The sequence below is a fragment of the Phacochoerus africanus genome, chromosome 14 (genome assembly GCF_016906955.1).
Source record: "Phacochoerus africanus isolate WHEZ1 chromosome 14, ROS_Pafr_v1, whole genome shotgun sequence".
Lineage (NCBI taxonomy): Eukaryota > Metazoa > Chordata > Mammalia > Artiodactyla > Suidae > Phacochoerus > Phacochoerus africanus.
In genome coordinates, this window is record NC_062557.1 from 38,489,870 (window position 1) to 38,507,986 (window position 18,117).

Sequence of the window (18,117 nt, forward strand, 5' to 3'; positions counted from 1 at the left end):
CATCATTTCTGGCCTAGAGGACTTAAAAACCTCCCAAGAGATTTCCCTACTCTCTATGCACCTGCAACAAGGTCACTAAAAGCAATCACTCTAGAGCCTAAATCTTTTTAAATTTTTTTTTTTTTTTCCCACTGTACAGCAAGGGGGTCAGGTTATCCTTACATGTATACATTACAATTACATTTTTCCCCCAGCCTTTCTTCTGTTGCAACATGAGTATCTAGACAAAGTTCTCAATGCTATTCAGCAGGATCTCCTTGTAAATCTATTCTAAGTTGTGTCTGATAGAGCCTAAATCTTATATCACATTTACATGGAAAATCCTTCAATGCCTCCCCACCTGCCTTCAAGAGTCTAAACTTCTTAGTATGTCTTATAAGGTCCTTCATGATCGCAATTTCTGATTAATCATTTAGCATCTCTGCTTGCCATTTCCCACTAAACCTCAATCTGTCCTCAAGCAATATCAACATGTACTTGCAGTTCCCTAAATATACTGTACTCTTGGTTCTGCTTCTTTGTACATGCTATTCTTTCACCTTTAAACACTGTTCCTTGCTCTTCTTCATCTGTTCTATTACAGAGTGACTTCCCAGGACTGCATTCTGCTTGGCTCTCTCAGAATTTCTATTTCATTACTTGTGTATTAGTGGCCCCATTCTACCTATCATCTTTCTTCTGTAAAACCAACACTTGCACAGAAGATACTGCTGATGCTGCGTATCTATTTTTAGAGCTAGAGTTGTTTCATCTGTCAAAGAAAAACTATGAGCTTTTTGTTTTTAAAATCTTAACATTCATAACCCCAATTAAACCAACTCATACTCTTTCCTTTCTAGTTTTCACTTTCTTCCTTTACTCTTGAGTCCTAGTCTGTCCCTGTCAACCCTTTTACCACCTTCCCTCCCATGACCTGGAGGCCCAATTATCACCCTGACCTCGATCTCAGCGTAGCACTGGCCAGCGAACACATGACCTCCATCCTCCACAATGTACTGGATTAACTTCCCAGCAGAAGGTGAGCGCATTACGGAAGGGTCATTTTCCTTCTCAAACACACAGGTTTTATTGCCGATTGTGATGCGATATCTAGGAAATAAGTGGGAGTATGTACATTAATAAAGCACGTCCAGTTGTAAAGGATAATGATAGAAAAATTCAATCTTAGGAAAAAAAGCCTGAAAACTTCATTCTATCTCACGCACGCACACATACACACACACGCACATAGAGCATTCATTGCATCTTTGTTTACAATGCCAAAGAACCAAAATTTCCTTCGATAAGGGTCAGATAAATTATGGCATGTCCCTTTAATGGAATACTATTTGACCATTAAAAAGAATAGGCACCTCCACTAGGAAAACAACAAACCTGAAGATGATGCTGCTGTAATAGCTAACATTTTTTGAACCCTTACCAGCTCCCAGGCAATGTTCTCTACCCTTTCCATGTGTTAATTCACTGAATTATCACAACAGCCTTGAATGACTGATGTTAGACAGTCTACAATATATGTTAAAGGAAAAAAATAAGGTGCAGCTAAAAACTATTTTTATTTGTGAATGTATTTTTTTAAAAAAACACAGTATGTACATATACACAACTTGTATATGCATACAAAATTTCTACAAAAACATAAGAAACCATTAACAAGGGAATTCCCATCATGGCTCTGTGGTAATGAACCCAGCAAGTGTCCATGAGGATGCAGGTTTGATCCATGGCCTTGCTCAGTGGGTTAAGGATCTGGCATCGCTTGAGATGTGGTGTAGGTCACAGACAAGGCTCAGATCCTGCACTGCTGTGGCTGTGGTGTAGGCCAGCAGCTGCAGCTCCAAATCAACCCCTCGTCTGGGAACTTCCATACGCTGCGGGTATGGCCCTAAAAAGACCAAAAAAAAAAAAAAAGGAAAGAAAGGAACTATTAAGAGTGATAACTTATAAAAAGGGAAATCTGTTTTTCTTTCTTTCTTTCTTTCTTTCTTTCTTTCTTTCTTTCTTTCTTTCTTTCTTTCTTTCGTCTTTTGTCCTTCTAGGGCCACACCTGCAGCACATGGAGGTTCCCAGGCTAGGGGTCAAATCGGAGCCACAGCCACGGCAATGCCAGATCAGAGCCACGTCTGCGACCTACACCACAGCTCACAGCAACACTGGATCCTTAACCTACTGAGCAAGGCCAGGGATCAAACCTACAACCTCATGGTTCCTAGTCAGATTCGTTTCTGCGCCATGACAGGAGCTCCAGGAAATTTGTTTTTCATTGTCTCCTCCCACTGGAATGGCAGAGAAACAATGTTTTAAATTATTAGCACTTTCAATACTCTTGAATGATGGGAGGAAAGGTGGAAACAAGGACCAGCAACCGGCCCTCAAACAGCCACTCACCTATCCACCTCCTCCTTCATGTACGTGGTGTAACTGCTGCCATCGTAGGACAGGAGCAGGCCTCCGTCACTCAGCCGATGTACGTCTACTTCCACACACGAGCCATTCATGATCACCACGTAGGAGTTAGGGGACTGTCGAGTCACCTGTAGGAAATGTGAAGCCGAAGGGACAGGTCAGGGTGTCCCTCCCAGATGAAGTCCCAGACAAAATGTCAGTCCCTCAGGACCAAGGTAAGGAAGCTCTGTCAGACAGGAAGGGATTCAGGGCACTGGTGCCCTTAGCGCTGGTGTCTGATGCAAGCAAAGAGAGGCACCTTGGCTGCATCTCTGCTCTGGTGGTTCTGTCTCCCACCTTTCTTGGCTACTCGTGTGAAGCTGAGCAACAGCTAAAACATTTTCAGAGAGTCATCAAATACTGCTTTGACACAAGGTTCCTGACACTGATAATGACTGTGACTTCACTAATATCCAGCCCCGTGGTAAACCAAACTTCCCCCCATTGCTTGACCTAAAGGAAGAAAACTAACAGAGAGAGAGGCGAGAAGCGAGAAGTACAGCGGAGGCTGCACTGGGGTTCAGCATACCTTCAGTACGTACTTGACTCCCCCATAGATAAGTTCAACGTCTACTGTATTCAGAAGTGTATGAGCAGAAAGGACTTGACCCCTGAAAGAACAACAGTGTAAGAGACACTCAACTTCAAGAAAGTTCTCTAAGTTTATACGGGAATCTCAAAGGTTATTGGTAACAGCATTTCCTGGAATATTAAGACTGAAAACAACCTAAAGGACCACCAATAAGGGACTGACATATAAATTATGAAAAAGCCAAACAAGTGAATATTTGACAGCCATTAAAAAGAAAGATAAAGCCCTTTATGCACTAATATGAAATACCCTCTAAAATACAGTGTTAAAAAAAAAAAAAAAAAGGAGTTCCTGTCTTGGCGCAGTGGAAACGAATCTGACTAGGAACCAGGTTTCGGATTCGATCCCTGGCTTTGCTCAGTGGGTCAGGGATCCAGTGCTGCCGTGAGCTGTGGTGTAGATCGAAGACTCGGCTCAGATCTGGTGTTGCTGTGGCTGTGGTGTAGGCCAGCAGCTACAGCTCCGATTAGACCCCAGCCTGGGAACTTCCATATGCTGCAGGTGTGGCCCTAAAAAAACAAAAGACAAAAAATAATAATAATAATACGCTGTTAAGTGAAAAAAGCAAGTGAAATCATGGTGAACAGTTCAGATTATGCCACCATTTGTGTTTAAAAAAAAAAAAAAATGGGTAGGCGTTCCCTTGCGGTGCAGTGAGTTAAGGACCTGGTATTGTTACTTTAGTGGTTCGGCTCACTGCTGTGGTGTGGGTTTGATTCCTGGCCTGGGAACTTCCACATGTCATGGGGATGGCCAAAAGGAAAAAACAGGGAGTAGGAAGAAACAAGTATCACATATATATGTTTATATAAATTTACCATATATCTAAAAGATTACAGAAAAAACTGGCAACACGGGATGACTACAGGGAAGGAAGCTGGGTGGCCAGAGAAGAGAGGTAAGAAGGACACTTTTCACTCTATACTTTTCTGTGCCTTTTGAATGTTGAACCCTGTCTATATTACTATTCTTAAAAATAAATGAAATTGAAACTTAAAACAGAAAATCCCCCAGTACAATCACCCCTCATCCACTCCCATCGACTGAATCATATTTGGGGTCCTAAACAAAAAAAGGCAGTAGGCCATGGCTGGGTGGAAGGGAAAGGAAAGACACTGCCAAGGAAGAAAATTTTACCAAGAAAGATTTTCGATAATAATTGAAGGAGGGAGCAATAAAGCAAGTGGGGCAATTTGTTAACAACTGGTGAATCTGGGAAAATACATAGAAATTGTTTGTTATTCAGGCAATTCTTCCACAAGTCTGAAATTACTTCAAAACACAAGTTTTAAAAATAAATTTAGGAGTCCCCATCATGGCTCAGCGGAAACAAATCTGACTAGTATCCATGAGGATGCAGTTCAATCCCTCGCCTCACTCAGTGGGTTAAGGAGCCAGCTCAATAAATAAATACATAAATGTAAAGTAACCTTAAAAAGGACGGGGGAGCTTGTACAGGAAATTATGTGTGACACACTTGTACACCAGCAGGGGAACCGTTTTACTACGTTAGAAACTGCAGGTTGCAGAACAGAAATGAGTAAGGCTGGACTGGTGAAAAGGTCCAATGTATATACAGAGACGTGAAAGTCACACTGAGGGATTTGGAGACAGAAGAGTAATGGGAGTTGATGAAGGTTTTAGTACGTAAGCGAAACAGAAAGATCTTTATGGTAAGACTTGAATAGCTGAAATCTCAGTTCAATTTTTAAATTTTCGTTTCTTTTCTTCCTTTCAGACGCCTCAAAAGGGAGCTGATATAAGTCTAACAACACAGAAGGAATTAAAGTGCCTGTGATTAAAGTGTTTTAAAATGATTAGCCTTGTGGACAATTCCTCCAGGGACTCAAAGGCAGAGCTTAGTCTCCAGAACCAGGGCTGGAAATGAGTTTAGCCCCACACACTCTGATCCTCTACTTGAAAGACTCATGAGGTCACTGAGAATATCAGCCTCAACTACTAATTCCTGAAAGGTGTTGCAGGTAATATACGAAATATATAGGGTTCCTTGCTAGAGAAAAAAAAACACACCAGATTTTCATCACCAGGGCTTAGAGAGATTTGATACTTGTACAGAACTAAAAGTTTACTTTAGCTAGATTCCAGTTTTTAAAAAAGCAACCTATTCTAAGAGTTCCCCAGTGGCTCAGCAAGTTAAGGGTCTCGCTTTTTCACTGCTATGGCATGGGTTCAATCCCTGGACTGGGAACTTGCACATGCGGTGGGTACAGCCAAAAAAAAAAAAAAAAACATTACTTTAAAAAAAAAAAAAAAACCTATTCTAACTGTGGTATAAACCAATTTCTAGAACCTGCACCTAGAGCCCCCAAATCAGCCATAAAGGCCTATATATATCCCTTCTCTCCCCTGCTGCCAAGGTCAGTGAATAGTAAATAGCACTCACGAGCTGCCAGGAACAGAGAGAAGAATGAATGGGCCTCTGAGCGTCAGTCCTGTACTCAGGACCATTGGTTCGCTTACACAGATCATGAGAAGCATAGCCTACCTCTCCAAGGAGTGAAGGAAGTTGGAGATGCTGTTCCGAAGGCTCACATCTGCCACGTGGAGAGCCCCACACACGACTCCCAACATGGTGTCAGGACGCTCTGCCTGAAAGGAAGAAAAAAAGGATAGATCAAAAGCATGGTCGCTTGGCACCATGGCCCCTCAATTTAAATCAAGCTCAAATATGCTGTGAAGAATCAGCTGGCATTGAGACTCTCCATCCTGTTGCTGAACTGATTGTTGAGACAAAACACATTTATTTTAAAAATCTGAGTAGAAGTCTCATTTGAATAGAGATGAAAAACACCTTTCCCAGAGTTCCCATCATGGCTCAGAGGAAACCAATCTGACTAGCAACCATGAGGACATAGATTTGATCCCTGGCCTTGCTCAGTGGGTTAAGGATCCAGCGTTGCCGTGAGCTATGGTGTAAGTCTCAGATGCAGCGTGGATGTGGCATGGCTGTGGCTGGCAGCTGCACTCTGATTCAACGCCTAGCCTAGGAACCTCCATGTGCTGACAGTGTGGCCCTTAAAAAAAAAAAAAGAGAGAGAGACCAAAAAATAAAAACAAAAACACCTTTCCCCAACCCTCACCAAAGGTATCCACTGAGCCAATTAAAAAGAAGCTCAAAAACAAGCTTTTGCCACAAATAAATTCAAAAAGATACAAAGATTTGGCTACTGATAATCTCAAAGAAAAATGGTGTGTAACAAAAATCTGGACCTTCAGATAATTTACATGAATCTAATGACTTGACATGAAATCCTGAACAATTTAGCCCAGCAATTCAGGAATGAGGGGTAACTTCTGCTGATTAAATGAGGCCCCTGGGAGTTCTCATCATGGCACAGTGGTAACGAACCCGACTAGTATCCATGAGGACTTGGGTTAGATCCCTGGCCTCACTCAGTGGATGAAGGATCTGGTGTTGCTGTGAGCTGTGGTGTGGGTTGCAGACATGGCTTGGATCTCGTGTGGCTGTGGCTGTGGCTGTGGCATAGGCCAGCAGCTGAAGCTCCAATTTGACCCCTACCCTAGGAACCTCCATATACTGTGGGTGCTGCCCTAAAAAGACAATAAATAAGTAAATAAATAAATGAGGCCTCTCTCATCAATACTTGGTAGTAGATACAAAAGTTTGTAACTCTGAACCAGATTTGACATCAAATGAGGAAACAAAGTATTTCAATCCCTGGGTGCCTCCCTTCAAATAGAAGTAACACTAGAACCTATAAAATGACTGTAACACAGGCACAAGAACTAAACTCCTAGATTTTCCCACACAGACCAAGAACCATTTATATTAGAATCAAATAAATTTTATCTAGTGGCATGGAATGATCACACCATGAAACCTGCAAAAACCCAATCCCAGAAGCTATTTGTGTAAGCGGAGAAATACACACCTGTACTTTTTCTGCTATCAGTCTGTCCAGCCAGCCAGTGTCAATTCTATTCAGCTGAAAGCTTTCAGTCTCCAGCAATTTGATCAGATATTCAACTGTAGTGCGAAAGTCACCCCGAATAGATAGCTCCTTCAAAGCCACCACCATGTTTCTGGGAGAAGGACAGAAGCAGATATGTTTCAACAACAGATGTTTCAGTGTTTTTTTCAGTCATTACTAAGAATTGTTTCACTCCTTTGGCATCTTAGGAGGGAGAGAAGAGAGACAGACAGTTCCCAAGAACAAATGAGGGTGCAGATATATGTGTGCTCATTCTAGGACAGAATTTCTAAGAAGTCAGCAAAATGAGTCTGACGGATATTACCAGAAGGCCATCAGGAAATCACATGCATTTCATTATAGAGAACATAGAACATGTTATCAATGACTAAGTTTCTATCATTCCATTCATTTATTACTGGCTAATGAGAATTAGGGCATAATTCTCCCCTCCGTGTACCTCTTTTAAATTTTACGTAGGTAAAATTTACATAATAAAATATGTTTAAGTGTACCATTCAATGAATTCTGACAAACACTAATACCTTAAATTAAAGGTTTCCATACAATGGAGGTAACTGGCTGGGGCAAGTCAGGTCATGTGAGAGTCGGGTTTTTTTTCTTAAGCTCCATTTTAGTCATCTGTGACTAAAATGACTTGCTTCTTCTATGACTTCCTGATTAAGTGTTAAATGACCTTCCACAAAATTTCAAATACTATGGATTTTTCCCTGTATATTTCTGCCCAGTGTCATCCTGAATAGGGTAGGTCTTTACTTCAACAAATATTTATTATGCATCTCACAGACTCAAGACACACACCTGGCTCTTAAAAGAGAGCGAATATGGATACAATAATTACTTAAAAAATACATGCAGAGTACCATAAATACCAGTAGAGAGATAAGCAATGTGTTGGAGAGGTTCTAAGAGGGGAGAAAATCTACTTCCCTACGATTTCATAAAGCATGTGACATGTGACAGAAAAAAAAACCTTATGGTACCAAAGAGGAAAGGGGGAGGGGAGGGATAAATTGGAGGAGACTACAGGATTAACAGACACAAACTACAATCCATAAAAGAGACAAGCAACAAGGAGTCACTGTATAGCACAGGGAACTATATTCAATGTCTTGTAATAACCTATAATGGAAAATGATCTGAAAAAAAATATGTATAACTGGGAATTCCCGTCACGGCACAGTGGTTTAACGAATCCGACTAGGAACCATGAAGTTGCGGGTTCGGGCCCTGGCCTTGCTCAATGGGTTAAGGATCTGGTGTTGCCGTGAGCTGTGGTGTGGGTCGCACACATGGCTCGGACCCCACATTGCTGTGGCTCTGACCTAGGCCAACGGCTACAGCTCCGATTGACCCCTAGCCTGGGAACCTCCATGTGCTGCAGGAGCTGCTCAAGAAAACACAAGAAGACAAAAAATATATATGTATAACTGAATCACTTTGTTATACACCTGAAATTAACACAGTATTGTAAATCAACTATTCTTCGGTTAAACAAAAAAAAAAAAAAAAAACCAAGACAAAACAGAAAAAAATGGATATTTCCCCAACTTCTAAAAACCAACACTAGAAACAAATGTGTAGAAACCTATGTGTAGAGGACAAAACAGAAAAAAATGGATATTTCCCCAACTTCTAAAAACCAACACTAGAAACAAATACTTATTGATTACCTATGTGTACAGTTCAAAGGTCAGAGAATAGTATTACACTCTTGGTCCAAAGAAATAGACAAAAAAATAGAAAGAACTAGGGAGTTCCCATTGTGGCGCAGTGGAAACGAATCTGACTAGGAACCATGAGGTTGTGGGTTTAATCCCTGGCCTCACTCAGTTAGTTAAGGATCTGGTGTTGGTGTGAGCTGTGGTGTAGGTCACAGACATGGCTCAGATCTGGCATTGCTGTGGCTGTGGTGTAGGCCAGCAGCTGTAGCTCAGATTAGACCTGTAGCCTGGGAACACCCATATGCCGTGGGTGCGGCCCTAAAAAATAAATAAATAAATAAAACACTAAAATGATAAAAAAAAATAGAACTACATCAATTTTGGATAGATCCAAAATATCTAACCTGTCAAAATTATCTCCTAGAGCCCTATTTTTCAGGCAAGCAAAACTGCTATTAAATATTTAATATTTATATTCAACAGAATATTAGCTAATACTGATGATATACCTTTTATATTTGTATAAGCTGTGAGTATATTTCATAGCACACTGAGGTCTCTCATAGAAGCAGGTGGACGGCTCCATTATGCCCTTTTTCATGTAAGAAGCAGTTTTATTTTATTTTTTTAAATGACGATAGGACATTTATAGCTATACCTTTATTTTGATGACAAATAACAGATCTTATCAATGACTTATATGATGCTAAACTCCTGGTCAGGAATCTACCTCACCCCAATAACAATACTATTTCTATAGAAAAATATGATGTCATTAAAGTAATCAATTTCATAAGTTTATCAAAAAAACCTGTAAGCAAAAATACTTGGATCAGAGCAGTAAACAGAAAAACATCTGCCAAACACTGCATAATTTAACATATGAATGCAAGGACAACTATAGATATGTTTCCTCAAAATGGTTGCCCAATGGGTTGTAGTAAATAAATGACTCCCATTCTCATGCTCACACCTTCACTGAAGATTAGCACAAGCTTATTTTTTGAAATGCAATCAAATGCTATTATACTCACGAAATTGCTTCCTCTCGGTTTTCTCCCCAGGAAAAGCAGTGACCAAACTGAGAATCAGCAAATTCATGAAGTCCGCCTGCAGCAGCAACACTGAAATAACCCCAAACATTCTTATTGCTGCGGAAATTCAGTTCCTGAACCGTTCCTGAGCTTGGCTTGAAACCCTGTTGGAGAATAAAGAATTTGGGGAAAGACATTTTATTTCCAAGGAAGAAAACATTCGGGCACATGTTCATTGTTTAGGTTCCATGTAATCACAGATACACATAAAAGAGAGATGATGCACAAAAATCATAAAGGCTTGTGAACCAATGTCCAGTGCTACAGACCCACTGAGGACTCTATAGTGACTAAAGGACTAAATGACCAATGGAACAGGAATCACTTACTTGTCTGCCCTGATGAAGCCTAAATAAATTTCCCTCTCCAGAGAAATCCTGGGATATTTCAGATGTGTCTTCAGATATCACATTTTTTTTTTCTTTTAGGGCCACACCCACATCAAATGGAAGTTCCCAAGCCAGGGGTCAAACTGGAGCTGCAGTTGCCAGCCTCCGCCACAGCCACAGCAACCTACACCACAGTTCACAGCAATGACAGATCCTTAACCCACTGAGTAAGGCCAAGGATGGAACCCACATCTCATGGATACCCTCAGATATCATCTTAATAGTAAATCCCATGGAGGGGGGGTGGGATGTAAACCTTTTAAGGGATGGGTTACCTCATCTGGATTTTCACTAGTGATCCGAGCAGCAATAACATGGCCCCTTGGGCAAGGAACATGAGCAGAATTTTCAAAATCGATGGGGGCATCGCCCCAGGGAGATACCCCATACATCATTCGGATGTCCTTGATTCTATACAGAGGGACCCCCATGGCAATCTGAAAGGTAATAAAACACGCATCACTCGTTTTTCTCAGTTACTTCCCCTAAAATATGTGGAAACTATCAGATTACCAGTAAGATTTTTCATTTTAGTATCCATCACATAAAACACCCTATTTTTATAGCCTGTATTCTACAATCACTAACTCTACGTTACTAGAAACAAAACATACATAAGCTGATAAATACTTCCCACTCCTTAAAAAGTCCCTATATCCCTAATGCAAAAGACATCAGTTTCCCTGTAATTGTCATTTTTCCATCAAGGAATGAAAATGAAAATATCCAGGGAAAGAGTCAGTGCCAGTGGCTAGCCACGAAGTTCAGACAGCTAAAATGTCCTAATTATGTTATAATTACCTCATAATTATCCCCACAAACCACAAAGGAAGTAAATAAATCTTTATTTACTAGATTTCTTAATAGGGACCACTAGGGACCAGAAGTGGTTCCCCGTGTAGGCAAGGAGTATGTTATAATATCAAGCTCATCATTAACTACTACAAATGCTAACATAGCATTTGCTTCCTGACTGAATGGAGAAAATAATATTGATAGCACTTTAAACATTATAAAAATAAATGTGTGCTACCACACTCTTGCCAGGAAAAACCTCAACCAATACTCTAAGGTAGAATTGCTCCAATTTAGAATACTAGTAAAAAGGAGTAGGACAACTACAAAGTTGTAAAGTTTCCTATAATTAACACATATTATTTTTAAAGTTTCTTTCTACAATATGACCATTTATGTCAGATGCATCTGGCGGAAAAATAATAATATTCCTAGATTTGGACCACATCAGGAAAGCCAACGCACACATCCCAAGCCATACAGCACAAGAGCTGAACATTATACTCAGATAGGAGGTGATTTTTCTCTTATCAGATGCTAGCAGAACCAGTTTTACAGGCACCTCTGACATTCCAAACTACTCTAGGCAACTCTCTGAGCCAAAATCAGGCTGACATACCTGGAGCTGTGCTGCGGGGAGGTTGACATCAGCCACCATCTCTGTACAAGGGTGCTCCACCTGTAGCCGAGGGTTCAGTTCCAGAAAGTAGAAGCTGCCATCCTGGCTGTAGAGGTACTCCACCGTCCCAGCACTCACATAACCAACCATTCTGGCCAGTTTCACCGCACACTCAAAAAAGAAAGGTAAGCCGATATAAGAATCTCACTTCATCCACCTGATGGGCCAACCGCTTTTCAAAAGCTTCTTGCTTTCAAACATCAGGGTGCATAAAAGCCACCAAAGGCTTTTACCATATGAAAGTAAATTTCACCCTCTCTTGATTATCACACAAGATTCCTGGATATGGATAACAAACTCAATTCAAAGCTGGGTGAACATTGCTTTTTCACTTGGAGTCATAGACAACTATCTGGCATAAGAACATGCAAGGAAAATAATCCTGTGGCAGATTCTTCAATGTACCCTTGTTTCTAGTGTTTCTACTACTCTTCCTTGAAACATGGCTGCCCAGCTAGAAACTAGATTTTCCAACTTTTCTTACAGAATGTGACTAAGTTTTAACCAATGCGACGTCAACACTGGTGAGTGATATGCATAATTCTTGAATCATGTCTTGAAAAGGAACTGCTCACTTGTCCTCTATCTCTGGCTTTTCCCTTCTGCAGAATGGAACATGGCCATGACAGTGCAAGCCCATTTCACCATGAAGATGAGAACATACTAAGAATGGCAAAACAAAACAGGAAGAACCTGAACCCTCAGATGCTCTCATGGAGCACAACGGTTCTACCAGCCCTAGAGAGATCACCTAAGATTATGATTAGAAGGAAAAATAAACTTCTGTCTTATGTAGGTGGTTGTATGTTTTGGATCTCTTTATTACAATAGCTTAACTTAGACCCTAACCAATACAGAAGCTATTACAGGTAGGATGCTGCTATTTAAAACAATTAAAATATGTGATGCTGGCTTAACAACAGGGTAGTAGCTATCAAGGAAACAGATACTGCAAACTGGAAAACTGACATAATAAAACATTTGGTAAACTGTCTCCTACAATAACTTAGAATGGGGATAAAACATTAGCTAAGCCCTAAGAGGTGTTTCTGCTATGGAGTAGTGGGCTAAGAATCTGACTGCAGCAGCTCCGGTCGTTGCAGATGTACAGGTTCGATCCCCAGCCCAGCGCACAGTGGGTTAAAGGATCTGATGTTGCTGCAGCTGCAGTGTAAGTTGCAGCTGCAGCTCAGATTCAATCCCTGGCCTGGGATCTTGTATATGCTGCAGGTACAGCCATTAAAAAACAGAAAAAGAAAAAAAATCTAAGCCCTAAGAAAAATGGTCAGATAAAGTCAGAATGTAAAAAAACCAAATGGATCTGTACTCTAAAACCAGAAGTTTAGATTCTCACCCTGAGGAAACTCGGTGTCAAAGATCAAATCAAGGGGGCTGTTTTAGTTTCAGCTGCCCTCAAGGAAGCCAGTATTAAATTGAAGAGAAAAAGAGGGCTGAGCACAAAAGCAGTAAATAAAGAGGAAAAGTTACTATCTCCAGAAATCTTGGGTATGATTACTCCTACCTGCAGCTGACTAGAAGCAAAGAGTCCAGAAACTTAGCTAAGTTTTGAAGGAATTGTGTTTCTAAACAAACCACAAACCTGAGCTTTCAAAACCTATGACTGATAATCATAGTCCTCTCTGTGGTCCCAATCCTCCACCAGCAGGGAGTGAGCTGTGAAAGATGCCAAAGAAGTCATGGGCCCCAAAGCACAACCAGAGAGAAAATGGAACAAGACCTCTCTTGAGGGATGATGGACAAAGAATTTACTCCCGCTGAGCAGAACCAGGGCAGCAAGAGCGCTGACTGAGGTATTTAATACTCCACCACGTGGCAGGAAATCACCACAATTCCTGCCTAGAAGAATTTGTTAATTGCTATGGACCAGTGATTACTGAATTTTTTTCTCCCATTCTTCCCTTCTCCAAAAGGGAGTTATCCCATTCCTATTCCATGACTGTATATGGGGGAAGGAGGAACCCCAAGGGGTAGGTAACTTGGAATTTAGGTCACTGGGCCATGAAAAGCCACATGCACATTTAACAGAGAAGACTGTACATTGCCTAGAGATGGTGGACTTTGGGCTGTCTTCCTTGGGGAGAAGCTAGGTATGTTCTAGAGTGAGAAAAAGGATGTGAAAGCATGAGGCACAAATTGTCAAATGCCCTCCAGTGTTTTTTCTCTGCATCACCCTTGTAGTAATAGAATCTTGAATTTCAGTTGAGTATATGGCCACCCAGCTTGTGACAACAATTCTTAACATTCCTTCCAGCTAGGTGGGATTGGGTAACCGAATTCCGTCCAGTGAAAAGTGAGCAGAAGTAATACATGTGGCTCCTAGATCATATTATGCTTGCCTTTCTTTCTCTCTCCGTCCCACAGGCTCCAGTGTGAAAATATTCTTGTGAGCTAGCTTTAATCATGAAGATGAGGACCCCTCAGGACAAGGGCTGGCAAACTTTTTCAATAATAATAAAAATTATTATTTTTTTCAGCCTTATGGGCCACAGAGTCTCTGACATAACTACTCAGCTTTATCACTTCAGTGATAAGGTGGTCATAGATGGTACATAAATAAATTAGCATACTGTGCTCCAATAAAATTTTATTTATAAAAATGGGTGACAGGCTGGATTTGGCCTACTAGCTGTGGTTTGCTAACTCCTCTCCTATAAATGGCAAAGCGAATAAACTGGGGTCCTTGGCACCAGCTCACCTCTGAACTGTGATGAGAGTACTTATACCCTGTTTAAGCCACTTTATTTTGGAGGCCTCTTTATTACAGCAGTAAAAGAATAAATCTTAATGCACAAGCATACACACATATAAACATTAAACTTAAATCAGAGGCGACCATATATTTAGCTTCTTGGAAATCTGTGGGAAAGAGATGGTAAATATATCTCCAACAAGATAAAGATTGAGTCAAGGTTCCAGAAAAGATCATGTTCAGATTCCTAAACCACAGCTATTTCCAATGGACCTTTTAAAACTATTGAGAGATTCTTTTCCACACAAAAATACAGAATATGTAAAATTTAAAGATACTTGAGCATTTAAGAGATAAAGGACTTGAATAAATTCATCTGATGACTCGAGGATAACTAATCCAGAAAGTGGAACTACCTGCTTATCATGAGCTTGTTAAAGCACCAAACAATAAGATTAAAAAATCCCAAAATAGAGTCCGTCGAGGCTCAGTGGTTAACGTATCCGACTAGGAACCATGAGGTTGTGGGTTTGATCCCTGGCCTCGCTCTGCGGGTTAAGGATCCAACGTTTCCGTGAGCTGTGGTGTAGGTCGCAGACGTGGCTCAAATCTCACATTGCTGTGGCTGTGGTGTAAGCCAGTAGCTGTAGCTCCGATTCAGTCTCTAGCCTGGCAACCTCCATATGCCGAGGGTGCAGCCCTCAAAAGCAAAAACAAAAAACAAAAAAACAAAAACCAAAAAACAAACAAACAAACAAACAAAAACCCTTCTCTTCTCTATCCTTACTTAAAACAATATACTGATTTTTTTGTGAAAAATGTTAACTAATTTGGAACTTGAAGTGTCGGCTGGCAACTGTACTAGAGGGAGAAGGCAGAATTTTTGATTCATTTGTTTCCTCTAGGAAAAGGATACAATCTTACCAATTACCCAGAATCATGGCTTGGAATTCCACTATTCTCAATTTAGCATATGAATTGAGTAGTAGTTCCATGTATAAGAAAACAAAAATTAGAGCTTTTCATATATGTACCTGTTCCATATGTTCAAATACTGCTGGAGTAGCAATAGCAGCAGGTGCCTCTTCAATAATCTTCTGATGCCTGCGCTGTACAGAGCAATCCCGACCAAACAAAGATATAGCATTGCCGTACTGATCTGCTAAGATCTGCACCTCCAGATGACGGGACTGTTTGGCTAGTCTCATCACAAAGATGGGAGATCCGGGGACTTCAGCTTGAACCTATATTAGAAAAGAAAGGACACATTCTTAAGTGGTAAGCGCTTTTTCGATCTTGATGAGCTGCTTCAATTCCAAACAGACATAGAAGTGTCAGGGACCATGTTAATCGTTAGAAATACAAAAATCAATAAAGTAGAGTTCATGCCTGATCTATCTTTGAGATGCTGGATTCTTAGTTGTATAAACAATATTAACTGATGAATATGAAAACTTATGAACATCCAGGGTATTACAAAGGTAAAGAACAAAATATTTTGAAAACACACACAAATTCCACAAAAGAGCAAAATATTGCCATCAGTTCCAAACAGCCAAATGTACAACAAGCTCCACACTGGATACTTCCCTGGTTTATGTTACATTATATACAGTATTATTGTTGTCAAAGGACTTTCATCTTCAGTTTTAAAGTGTTTTGTCACTAGATAGAGAATCTACACTAGCAATTACTTTCAGCATTTTAAAGATGTTTTCTGGTTTGCACTGTTTCTACTAAGATGTCGGCTATCAATCTTATCATTATTCCCTTGAAGGCGATCTTCCTTTTCCAGCTGCTTTAGGATTGTCTCATTTTCCCTCTCTTTTTAGGGGAGTTGGGTGACAGATTCACTCTGATGAGCTTAGATGTGGTTTTCTCTGTACTTCTTGTACTTCCTTGTAGGCCTCACAGTGTTTTTTGAATCTGTCCTTGTTATCTTTTCAGGAAATTCTTGGCCATTAGGTCACTAGTTCAGGAAAAGGCTCAGCCATTGTTTCTTGATTCAAAGATTGCTTCTGCTTTGTTCTCTCTTCTCCTCTGACACTCAAGGTACACGATGTTTGATCACTGTTTTTTATGCTCTTTATCTTTTATGCTCTGTTTTTTTACGTAACAAGTCACCACAAAACTCAGTGGCTTGCTTAGGACATCAGCCATTTTCTTTGTGAATGCTGTGCTCATCTGGGCAGTTCTTCTGGTCTTGCCTGTGGACATTCATGTGCATATGATCATCTGGTGGCTCAAGCAGGGATGAATGGACTCACTCAAATGTCTGGTGACTTTTATGCCGACTGTTGGCTGGTAGATCTATGGAGCCTCAACGGGAACAGCTCACTCTATTGCATGTGGCCTCTCATCCTCCAGTAAGCCAGACCAAGCTTCTTCAATGCAGTGTTCCAAGAAGAGGGTGAGGGCAGAGGCTGCAAGGCTTTACAAGTACTAGCCTTTAGAACTATATGACACCACTTTGGCCACATTCTAAAGGTCCAAGCAAGCCACAAGGCCAGTGAAGATTCAAGGGATGGGAAAAGAGATGCCACCTCTTAATAGAGGGAAAGGCAAAGTCATATTGCAGAGGGATATACATATAAGGACGGGAGGAGTTACTGTGGCCATCTCTGCAGACAGTCTACTATGGTCTGCCCTTTGGCCACAATAATTCACGTACCTCCCACATGCAAAACAGACTCACCCCCTCCCACGACCCCCAAAGTCATCCAATCATGGCATCAGGCTGGAGGTCCATTTTCTCATGAGTCATGTCCACAAGCAAAAGAGACTCCTTGGGTGCAGCTCCTCAGGTAGTCTTGATCCAAAGATCTGGGAACTAAAAAGACAAGTTATCTGTCCCCAAAACCCCCAACATTTAATGATGAGATGGGGAGAGAATAACTGTAAAAGATACTCCTGTTCAAAGAAGAGAGGATGGCAGGTACATAGCAGTCATTGCTCCCCAGATGGGCAGATGTTGTCCGATTTCCTTCCTCCAAGGGCATGAAACTTTCTTTTTGTTGTTTGTTTTGCTTTTCTCTAAGGTCATGTTCTGCTCCCTGAGAGTGGTTTCCTAATACATAGCTCCCTTCTATTCTTAGCTGCTCTCTGGGCTCTTGGCTCCACACTTTGAAAAACCCCAATTAGAAATGACTAATGTTGGAGTTCCTATGGTGGTGCAACAGTAACAAACCTAACTAGTATCTATGAGGTCTTGGGTTTGATCCCTGGCCTTGCTCAGTGGGTTAAGGATCCGGTGTTGAGTGAGCTGTGATGTAGGTCGAAGACATGGCTTGGATCCCGCATCACTGTGGCTGTAGTGTAGGCTGGCAGCTATAGCTCCAATTTGACCCTGGGAACTTCCATATGCCACAGGTATGGCCCTTAAAAAAGCACAAAAAAAGAAAATGAAATGACTGATGTTTACAGCTGAACAACTTTCCAAGTCTGCTTCCTATTCATAGAAAATTGAAGGCCCAGAGACCTCTTTGAAGTCTGAACTGCCTCTGTCCTTTGTAGTCCCTTTGGTGCATTCATCAATACAAATCTCTTGAAAACTTTGTGAGTTTCATATGACTCATACTGGGAAAATTCACTCCTTGACCAAAAAAAGAAAGAAAGAAAGAAAGAACCTATCCATAACTTTTCTGCACGGACCCCTCCAACACTTTGGGCATGCCAGGCTGCCATGGGACAGTATCTTTAAAATTCTTAGAAGCCCCTTTTTTTTTCTAGCTGAGAGAATAATGCACCAGGTACTATCTTAAGTATCTGTGAGGTC

General features: G+C 40.9%; 1 protein-coding gene across 4 annotated transcripts in view; it reads right to left on the bottom strand.

Moving 5' to 3' along the window:
- The window catches only part of ACACA (acetyl-CoA carboxylase alpha), a 239,419-nt gene that overhangs the window by 151,709 nt on the left and 69,593 nt on the right, over positions 1-18,117 (bottom strand). For all 4 annotated transcript variants that reach the window (XM_047758432.1, XM_047758433.1, XM_047758431.1 and 1 more), the window contains 9 exons: positions 15,377-15,586; positions 11,573-11,743; positions 10,434-10,595; positions 9,710-9,873; positions 6,952-7,102; positions 5,544-5,647; positions 2,975-3,056; positions 2,389-2,534; positions 939-1,089 (listed from right to left, as the gene is read on the bottom strand). In XM_047758432.1, coding sequence (XP_047614388.1) covers positions 939-1,089; positions 2,389-2,534; positions 2,975-3,056; positions 5,544-5,647; positions 6,952-7,102; positions 9,710-9,873; positions 10,434-10,595; positions 11,573-11,743; positions 15,377-15,586 — 1,341 coding nt within the window. The remainder of the gene's footprint in view (positions 1-938; positions 1,090-2,388; positions 2,535-2,974; positions 3,057-5,543; positions 5,648-6,951; positions 7,103-9,709; positions 9,874-10,433; positions 10,596-11,572; positions 11,744-15,376; positions 15,587-18,117) is intronic.